This window comes from Leptonotus elevatus, chromosome 14 (assembly GCF_054856555.1).
Source record: "Leptonotus elevatus isolate MCC_2025b chromosome 14, RoL_Lele_1.0, whole genome shotgun sequence".
Taxonomy (NCBI): domain Eukaryota; kingdom Metazoa; phylum Chordata; class Actinopteri; order Syngnathiformes; family Syngnathidae; genus Leptonotus; species Leptonotus elevatus.
This window is the reverse complement of record NC_141252.1, coordinates 20,504,716-20,515,612: the sequence shown is the minus strand read 5'-3', so window position 1 is coordinate 20,515,612 and position 10,897 is coordinate 20,504,716. Positions and strand designations below refer to the sequence as shown.

The window sequence follows — 10,897 nt, the reverse complement described above, 5'->3', positions numbered from 1 at the left end:
AACTACGCTTATAAACTAAACTGCTCGATAATTAGTTGATTTTTGGTAAGCCGCTATTTTGAGTTCTTTAAAAGAACATGTACGATAAAAACACATAGTAATAAAAGAGAGGCGGAGCGAGGTGACTCTGGCAAGATGGCTGCTGGTGCGGACGTTCTATTCCATTGGCCAGCAGCACGGACGAGACATCTAGACTTATATGATATCTATGGCTTCAACGGATTTCAGTCTTATGTATAACCACTCCAGCGCAATAGGCAGCGGTAACGTACCTTGTTCGTGAGATGCCAATTAACAAAAGAAGAAGACGAAGGAAGAACAGTTTCCGCTGTGGCTGTCTCAAAACATCTACCTCAACAACGGAGGCGTTGAATTGTTTGCAATGATAGGTTAGTGCTGTTTCTCAACAACAGTCAAGATCTTATTTATGCCGTTTATCAAATTATTCTGATCGCTATGCTGGATCGCTAAATCGTATGAAATTCTGTTTAAGATGTCTCTGAAAGACAACTGCCTACGTACCTACTACCTGATATATTTAATTAGTGTAGTCTACGGTAATGTCATGTTCTTTATTGTTGAAGTACTGCACTTCTATACTACACCAGATGTATATGTGCTCTTGGTTTTGTCAAAGTGTTGATTTATATCCCTTTGGCAGTTGGCCTCACCACCGGGTTATATTGGTAGTCGTAATGAAACATTTGGATTTAAATTTAAATAGAAAATATTGCTTTTGTCTTTCGCAGACATACTTCATTTTTCAGTTATAATGTAGGTATTCATAAGTATCTGTACGGTATTTATTTAGCTCAGCAGACCCTGCTGTAATTTGGACGATTTGTTTATTTGATGCTGCAACACGTTTATGTCTATGAAGTATACATTCAACTCCATGTACTTTGTGTGAACTGTGGATTAATTTGTTGAATTCTGAATTAGTAATCAGTAAAATATCTCCATCTGTCCATCCATCCCAAGAAGCTGTGGCCATGAGCGCAACATGCCCGGGCTTGTACTGTGGCAGAATAATGTTCAATGGATCAGTGGAAAGAGAATGTGGTGTAAGTATAAACCTACTAGAAAGCACACTTTTTAAGTGTAATTAATAGTAGGGCTGAACGATTATGGAAAATCTAATTGCAATTGCGATATCATATGCGATTTTTTTCAAGGTCCTTTTCAATGATTTGTTTACCCAACAAAAAGTTAATTACAATATCAGCTCTTATAGATTACATGATTTTAAGATAAAGGCAAACGAAGCCTTCATATCACCGTTTTTTCTACCACAATTACAGTTACAATTTACCACTTCAACATCACTTTTCATGTTGCATGAAACATGACATGTCAACACTGCACTTTTTAAACACTACATTTATCAATAATTAAATGCACTATACATAGTGTATTTAAAAAAAAAAAAAAACTTCGCTATCTCCAGTCAGTAAACTCACATATGCTAAATTGTAGGCAAAGTAAAATTATACCTGCTTATATGACGTAACATTTTCCGATTTGATTTCAAAAACCACTAGCATTCTGTAGCAATCCTTGTGGGTGTGTCACAGGTTGCGTAGTTTCCCATGGTCTGGACGGGCCATGAAGTCAACAAACTTTGGTTTTGGTAAGCTAAACACGTTCGGAGCTGTTGTGTTCTGGCGTGGTTACGGCCGACAGTTACTTGCAAATTGTCATTAAAGAGTTGTTGTTTGTTCGCCGCTTGGCCTGATTAGTTCACCAATGCTACAATACATGTACATTAAAAGGAACCCCTTATATAAGCTCTATATTATTTATTTGGTTGTCATTTTCAGTTTAATACATTTTGTAAAAACTTTATTTGCCGCCATTGTTATTTATGTGACAATTGATTTAGTGCGTAGTGACGTAGAATGGTGGCTGGCTTCTGCCGAGCAATGTGAAACGCTTATAAAGAAAGCAAGGTAAGCCTCGTAGCATTCCTAAAGAAACAAGAGAGTCACCCTCCCTCACGCTGTGCTCTCGTCATTCATCAGACGCATTCAAGAGTTTTGATCGTCCCTTTAGGAACGCTATGAGGCTTACCTTGCTTTCTTTATAGGCGTTTCACATTGCTCGGCAGAGAGCCAGCCACCATTCTACATCACTACGTACTGAATGCGTTGCGACGTAAATAACAATGGCGGCGTACGTTCAAATAAAGTTTCTACAAAATGTATTAAACTGGAAATGATTTTTGAAAAATTAATCTCATCGTTATGTTAGTAACAACCAAATAATTAATATAGAGCAAACTTGTCATTACAGTCGGGGTTCCTTTTAAAAAAGGCTGCAGCGGCAGCACCTAAATGACGGTGAGTAATGACGAGCAATAATCTTTTCATCCATCCTAATTTTCATTCATGAAATCGGACGACACAACATATGGCCACATACAGACCTATTTAGCCTCAAAATATAGGACAACTCAAATTTATCAGCCGCTGCCGCACACTCTTTACAAAACGCGTGACACTACGGCAGCCGGAAAGTTATGACTCACAACAGTGAAGTGTTGTTTTAAAACCAAGATCAAACTGATTTAACATGTTAGACACTCGTGTCAAGGTCTCACGAGACAAAAAAACTCACCAAAATTACGTGCACTTATGGCGCCGTCAGGATTTAGTTACAGCGGTGACGATCCTGCTCCCCCCCGCTTTCACTCCTTCAGCTCCGTTTCAATGAGCATTTAAATCGCAGTTTATCACGCGTTTTGTCAAATTTACGCAAATGCAATTAATCGTTCAGCCCTAATTAATAGTGAAACAAGCTGTATTTAGGTAGCAATTTCAAACCTGTTAGGCATTCGTACCATGTGTACAACAAGGATTCAATATATCGTCGCTGTCCTGTGAAAAACACTTTATGTCCGTTCTTTTTGTTGTTGTTGCGTTTTTGGAATATCTGCATTTAGTTTCATCCCAATATTTTTGTAGAGTTTCTTTTATACATATATGTATTATTTTGATCAACTGCAGGTTTGCCCTCGTGGAGAGCGGGCCAACGTCCAGAAAGTGTGTGAACGGTGCACTGAGTGCCCTCAACTTTATGATTGGCTCTATCTCGGCTTTATGGCCATGCTACCTCTCGTGCTTCACTGGTTCTTCATTGAGTGGTATTCTGGTAAGAAGAGGTGAGAATTATTTTTAAAATACATAATTGCGGAAATGCAAAAGTTGCTACAAACTACGAGCAAATTAACAGCAGGAATGTCATATGTCTATGTAGATTCTCAGTCATTCAGGTCATGGTAATCAGCTAAACTTAAATCGTGGCAACTGACATTTCACTATTCATCGCAAAGCTTGAAATAAGCGTGTTTACATTGCACTTTGCGTGTCAAAATGTGTAATTCACACCTTAATACACATTGACTTGCAAAACTAAGAATCAAACACTGAGACAAAAAGTAGTGATGTGTCTGTCGGTACCGAATGAAAGCCTGCACACAGTATTGTCAATTACTAATTGTCAATTAGACTCTTGACTGCACGGAGCTGTATTGCTGCCCGGCAGTTGCCGCACCGAGAAGAAAAAGGGAAAGAAACAAGCAATGAAAGGCAACATGAGGAACACCACAAAAAGGAGTTCTAGGAGATGTAAAGTCTACAAGGAAAAAAACCCCACAGAAACCATAATCTATGATAATAATGAAGGTGCCAGTAATGCAAGTGTTGCTGCTTAATGCTGGATGGAGACTGTGCATTGTAGCAATGCCAGTCTCTCCTGAGAGAATCTTCTCCAGAACGGGGCAGATATTTTCAAACAGAAGAAACCAGGTGCATGCCCTCAAAGCAGAGGCACTTCATTATACAAAAGTTAACTGGATGCTGTTTTTCCCATTTTTATTTGACATATTTTCATTTATATGTTGTGTTTTGGAGTGATTCAGTGTTGTTTCATTTTAGTTTAGCAGAAAAAAAAGTTAAAAGCTTAAATAATTAAAAGTTCAGTTGAAAACAGTTAAGGTTTTTGGTACTTTAAATTTGGTTGGATCAGTGATAATTTTGTCACAGAAAAAAATTCGTCATATTTCTCATCACAAAAATTATTTTTCAGAAGAAAATCAATTGAAAACTAAAATAGAAGCCGTTCATTGAGACTATAACGATAACTAAAATTGACTGACAATTTCGTCAATGACTAAAATGAAAATGAAAATAACACAGTGATGAAAATTCACACAATCTAATCAGAAGGAATGAAACACAGGTGAGGGAAAAGAACCACTCAGAAACTGTTCAGTGTTCACTGCACTTTATTTAATGTTCAAACATGTTTACATTCTTTGTGCAGCTGTAAAATTAATCTCAAGAAAGTATGTACTTTTTTTTTTTTTCTCGATGAAAACGAAGTTATATTATTAAACTAAAGAACAAGAACCCATAAATGGGGAAACAGTGCCACCTATTGGCTAAAGTGAGACGGGGTGAAGTATACAATAAGTAACAGCAATATAATATTAATGACAATCAAATAAAAAACATACCTGTCAAAACAGGACACGGTTTGTCTTTGCAGTTGTCATATGCACAACTGCTTTCTAAACATACAAACATCCGTATTTACAGAGTGAAACAAACACCTGCTCAGCATTGGTCACTAGAGGTGGCATATCCAAGTCCAGAAAGTAAAAACTTTGCCACAGTTTGGCTTTAGCCCCAAGCGCTAGCTAGCTAGCTCCCATGATGCTTGTTTACCTTTTAGTTAGCTCTCATAGTGGTTGATTACCTTTTTAGCTAGCTCCCTAGCTAGCTGCCATGGTGCTTGTTTACCTTTTAGCATCGGGGGCTAAAGCTAAACTATGGCAGGATTTTTACTTTCTGGACCTGAATTTGCCACCTCTGTTGGTCACGTTAAAGAAATTAAAATTTGCGCCTGAAACGGGACGCTGTAAATCAGCTACAAAAACTTAACCGTGGGGCTGCTCAATTATGGAAAAAATAATAATCACGATTATTTTGGTAATAATTGAAATCACGATTATTCAAACAATTATTTATTTTTTGGTACAAAACAAGAAGTTTAAACATTATAAAATATTAAGACCAATTTAAAAAAAAAAATAGAAACACTATAATTATGTAAGTTCCTTTTGGATATAATAATAAAAATATTTATCACGATTATTTTGGTAATAATTGAAATCAAAGAACGATCATTAATTTTTTGGGTACAAAACAAGAAACAAAGAAATGTAAAAAAACAAATAAAAAATAGTAAGACAGATCAAATTCTTTGAAACACTATAAATACGCAAGTTCTTTTTGATTATTTTTTAAAAATTTAATAAGTCATTAAAAAAAAAAAAATATATATATATATATATATATATATATATATATATATATATATATATATATAAAAGGTGCAATTGTATAATTTAAACAATTAAAAATTTTGTATTGTTATTTCTTAATTTTTTTACGATTATGCAGATTTTGTAATTGTGGAGTGTAATAATTGAAATTGTAATTCAATTTCGACATCGCAGCAATATGTCACCATGCACAACATTCACCAGTAACACAACACAAATGGCTCAATTCCTTTAAAAAAAAGAAACAATGAAACAAAGTAGTTCCCTTCACATACAACTCACCCTCAGCAAGCAGCTTAACAATGTGAGGGGAAATGGAAATGGCCACGAAAGCCTAAAAAGCAGAATAGAAGCAGAGTGCGCAGATCACACAAAAAGTGACAAAACACTGACAAATAAACATGTCTCATTGAGATTAAATTCACAAATATACAAAATAAACCACCAAATGATCATTCAAATTCAAAAATATATGAGGAATGAATGATAAATAGTTAAATACATTTGAACTTCATTACACTTTTTAGATTCAGAGCTTTTTTTTTTTCACTTTCAGATCTTTGTTTTTCTGTTTCAAATCAGTTTTTTGAGTTTTAGATTTTTTGACCCGAATGTTACGTGGGGGTGGGGGGTTATGAAGTGAGCAGGGTGTGGAATCATAAGTGACAGCTGAACAAAAATGCTTGGAACCTCCCCCAGTGACAGTGGCTTCAGGGAACATAGGAACAGCAACTTAAAGAAATCTAATCTAACACTTAGCACAAAAATATCTAGGTATTCAGATTTAGATTTGAAGAAAATCTGCGATTTTAAAGTTAATTGTCACAAATATGAATCAGCCTCGCGCAATGCTTATTTAAGTAGTAGCAGAAGCAACTTATATATATATATATATATTTATATATATATATATTTATATATATATATTTATATATATATATTTATATATATATATATATTTATATATATATATATATATATATATATATTTATATATATATATTTATATATATATATATATATATATATATATATTTATATATATATATATATATATATTTATATATATATATATATTTATATATATATATATATTTATATATATATATTTGATTAAAAAAATGTGTGTGCGTGAATGTGCATATTTCTTAAAGGGACAGTAAGATACTTTATTTGATCTTGATTATGGTTAACTTGCACATTTCTTGAGCGATTTCAATGGTTGAATTTTTAAACTGTTCAGCTCATTGAAATGTTAGTTAAAATCAAATGTATGCGCGTGAATGTGCATGTTTCTTAAAGGGGCAGTAATACTTTTAGTAGATTATGGTTAACTTGCACATTTCTTGAGCGATTTCAACGGTTGAAATTTTAAACTGTTCAGCTCATTGAAAAGAGTTGCAAGAGTTAGCAGGCCCATTCAAAATTTCCGCGGGAATTTTTCTAGTTATGGGCCTGCTAAGCGGAGCAAGCAGCAGCGAAGCTGCTGCTTGCGGAGCAAGCAGGCACATATTACTATCCACCCTAGAAAAGTGTATATTATTATGGGCCTGCTAAGCGGAGCAAGCAGCAGCGAAGCTGCTGCTTGCGGAGCAAGCAGGCACATATTACTATCCACCCTAGAAAAGGGTTTATTTTTATTTTTTTTATATTTTATTCCACCGACTTTTCCGCAAAAATGCGGCCCGAACCGTAGATCGCACCGGGACAAATGAGGTATCAAACGATGCGGCTCGATCTGACTCGGTGCGGCATTATTTTTATAAGAATTCCCAGTTACCATGGCGACGCTATTCCCAAAAAACTCCCAAATAAAGTCCCATAGGAATGAATGGGAATCCGAAAGAGATCAACTCCAATCAAGCACCTTTTTCAAAGACACGCTGCGCGCGCATACGTTAACCGACCGATATGAAAATTAGCTCATTTTGTTGGAATTTTTGTCATCTTTAGCTCAGTGTCAAAAAAAAAATTAAGGAATGAAAGCTCTCCCCCCTGTGCGGGTTCAAAGACAGTGAGCAAAGGGGTGAAAGTCGCCTTTCTTGCATCAGTTAGAGCGTGACTAATTAAGGTCTGAGTGCTGGGAACCAAAAAATATATTTCCAAAAGTTTCACTTCAACTCGTCACCATGGCCACAATCTTTGCTCACTAGACATCAAATTCGCACATTTTGTAGCCACAAGCCTCTGCTTTCTGAAGAACTAAGTTTTATTTGGCTAAGGTGTCATTTAGTACCTTTATTTTCACTTTAAGCGAGGAGAAGTCGCACATTTTTGATCTCTTTTCAATGTAATTTTCGCCGTTTTTGCCTCTTCATTTTCGATCAATCATAAGTTTTCAACCTGCTCTCATTTGGTCATTTTTCATCCGATTAAAAAACTGAGAACATGCTCGCGTTCCCCAAACCCTTGCCGTTCTAACGAGCCATTTCTGGAATCTGCATCTTCAACCGTTAAGTCGCGAGAGGCTTTTGTTTGAGGTGAGCGTAATCCTATACAAATCAATGGAGTGTTGGTGCGTGACGTCTCCTCACAACTTAAAATCAAATGTGTGTGCGTGAATGTGCATGTTTTGTAAAGGGGCAGTGAGATACTGTTAATTATGGTAGATTCCACATTTCTTGACCGATTTCAATGGTTTGAATTTTAAACTGTTCAGCTCATTGAAATGTTACTTAAAATCAAATGTGTGTGCGTGAATGTGCATGTTTCTTAAAGGGGCAGTAAGATACTTTATTTGATCTTGATTATGGTTAACTTGCACATTTCTTGAGCGATTTCAACGGTTTAAATTTTAAACTGTTCAGCTCATTGAAATGTTAGTTAAAATCTAATGTGTGTGCGTGAATGTGCATATTTCTTAAAGAGACAGTAAGATACTTTATTTGATCTTGATTATGGTTAACTTTTACATTTCTTGAGCGATTTCAATGGTTGAAATTTTAAACTGTTCAGCTCATTGAAATGTTAGTTAAAATCAAATGTATGTGCGTGAATGTGCATGTTTCTTAAAGGGCCAGTAATACTTTTAGTTGATTATAACTTCCACATTTCTTGACCGATTTCAATGGTTGAAAGTTTAAACTGTTCAGCTCATTGAAAAGAGTTAGCAGGCCCATTCAAAATTTCCGCGGGAATTTTTCTAGTTATGGGCCTGCTAAGCGGAGCAAGCAGCAGCGAAGCTGCTGCTTGCGGAGCAAGCAGGCACATATTACTATCCTAGAAAAGGGGTTTATTTTTTTTCTTCTTATTATTCTTTAATCTTCCGCGTTTTTTCTGCTAAAATGCGGCCCGTACCGTAGATCGCACCGGGACAAAAGAGGTATCAAACGATGCGGCTCGATCTGACTCGGTGCGGCATTATTTTTCTAAGAATTCCCAGTTACCATGGCGACGCTATTCCCAAAAAACTCCCAAATAAAGTCCCATAGGAATGAATGGGAATCCAAAAGAGATCAACTCCAATCAAGCACCTTTTTCAAAGACACGCTGCGCGCGCATACGTTAACCGACCGATATGAAAATTAGCTCATTTTGTTGGAATTTTTGTCATCTTTAGCTCAGTGTCAAAAAAAAAATTAAGGAATGAAAGCTCTCCCCCCTGTGCGGGTTCAAAGACAGTGAGCAAAGGGGTGAAAGTCGCCTTTCTTGCATCAGTTAGAGCGTGACTAATTAAGGTCTGAGTGCTGGGAACCAAAAAATATATTTCCAAAAGTTTCACTTCAACTCGTCACCATGGCCACAATCTTTGCTCACTAGACATCAAATTCGCACATTTTGTAGCCACAAGCCTCTGCTTTCTGAAGAACTAAGTTTTATTTGGCTAAGGTGTCATTTAGTACCTTTATTTTCACTTTAAGCGAGGAGAAGTCGCACATTTTTGATCTCTTTTCAATGTAATTTTCGCCGTTTTTCCCTCTTCATTTTCGATCAATCATAAGTTTTCAACCTGCTCTCATTTGGTCATTTTTCATCCGATTAAAAAACTGAGAACATGCTCGCGTTCCCCAAACCCTTGCCGTTCTAACGAGCCATGTCTGGAATCTGCATCTTCAACCGTTAAGTCGCGAGAGGCTTTTGTTTGAGGTGAGCGTAATCCTATACAAATCAATGGAGTGTTGGTGCGTGACGTCTCCTCACAACTTAAAATCAAATGTGTGTGCGTGAATGTGCATGTTTTGTAAAGGGGCAGTGAGATACTGTTAATTATGGTAGATTCCACATTTCTTGACCGATTTCAATGGTTTAAATTTTAAACTGTTCAGCTCATTGAAATGTTGGTTAAAATCAAATGTGTGTGCGTGAATGTGCATGTTTCTTAAAGGGACAGTAAGATACTTTATTTGATCTTGATTATGGTTAACTTTTACATTTCTTGAGCGATTTCAATGGTTGAAATTTTAAACTGTTCATCTCATTGAAATGTTAGTTAAAATCAAATGTGTGTGCGTGAATGTGCATGTTTCTTAAAGGGGCAGTAATACTTTTAGTAGATTATGGTTAACTTCCACATTTCTTGACCGATTTCAATGGTTTGAATTTTAAACTGTTCAGCTCATTGAAATGTTACTTAAAATCAAATGTGTGTGCGTGAATGTGCATGTTTCTTAAAGGGGCAGTAACATATTGTTGATTATGGTTAACTTTTACATTTCTTGAGCGATTTCAATGGTTTAAATTTTAAACTGTTCAGCTCATTGAAATGTTGGTTAAAATAAAATGTGTGTGCGTGAATGTGCATATTTCTTAAAGGGACAGTAAGATACTTTATTTGATCTTGATTATGGTTAACTTGCACATTTCTTGAGCGATTTCAATGGTTGAATTTTTAAACTGTTCAGCTCATTGAAATGTTAGTTAAAATCAAATGTATGCGCGTGAATGTGCATGTTTCTTAAAGGGGCAGTAATACTTTTAGTAGATTATGGTTAACTTGCACATTTCTTGAGCGATTTCAACGGTTGAAATTTTAAACTGTTCAGCTCATTGAAAAGAGTTGCAAGAGTTAGCAGGCCCATTCAAAATTTCCGCGGGAATTTTTCTAGTTTTTATATCATCTTCCAGCGACTTTTCCGCAAAAATAGGGCCCGAACCGTAGATCGCACCGGGACAAAAGAGGTATCAAACGATGCGGCTCGATCTGACTCGCTGCGCTATTATTTTTATAAGAATTCCCAGTTACCATGGCGACGCTATTCCCAAAAAACTCCCAAATAAAGTCCCATAGGAATGAATGGGAATCCGAAAGAGATCAACTCCAATCAAGCACCTTTTTCAAAGACACGCTGCGCGCGCATACATTAACCGACCGATATGAAAATTAGCTCATTTTGTTGGAATTTTTGTCATCTTTAGCTCAGTGTCAAAAAAAAAATTAAGGAATGAAAGCTCTCCCCCCTGTGCGGGTTCAAAGACAGTGAGCAAAGGGTGAAAGTCGCCTATTTAGAGTGTGACTAATTAAGGTCTGAGTGCTGGGAACCAAAAAATATATTTCCAAAAGTTTCACTTCAACTCGTCACCATGGCCACAATCTTTGCTCACTAGACATCA

The 10,897-nt window shown here is 36.1% G+C and overlaps 1 protein-coding gene across 4 annotated transcripts in view; it reads left to right on the top strand.

The window, feature by feature from the left end:
* Positions 1 to 250: 250 nt before the first annotated feature.
* The window catches only part of jkamp (jnk1/mapk8 associated membrane protein), a 60,872-nt gene continuing 50,225 nt past the window's right edge, over positions 251 to 10,897 (top strand). For 3 of the 4 annotated variants that reach the window (XM_086094488.1, XM_086094487.1, XM_086094486.1), the window contains exons 1-3: positions 258 to 389; positions 982 to 1,064; positions 3,006 to 3,160. In XM_086094488.1, the coding sequence (XP_085950614.1) occupies positions 383 to 389; positions 982 to 1,064; positions 3,006 to 3,160 (245 nt within the window). In that variant the 5' untranslated portion in view covers positions 258 to 382. Of the gene's footprint in view, positions 390 to 981; positions 1,065 to 3,005; positions 3,161 to 10,897 lie in introns of all 4 variants that reach the window. The other variant, XM_086094489.1, reaches the window with a different exon arrangement.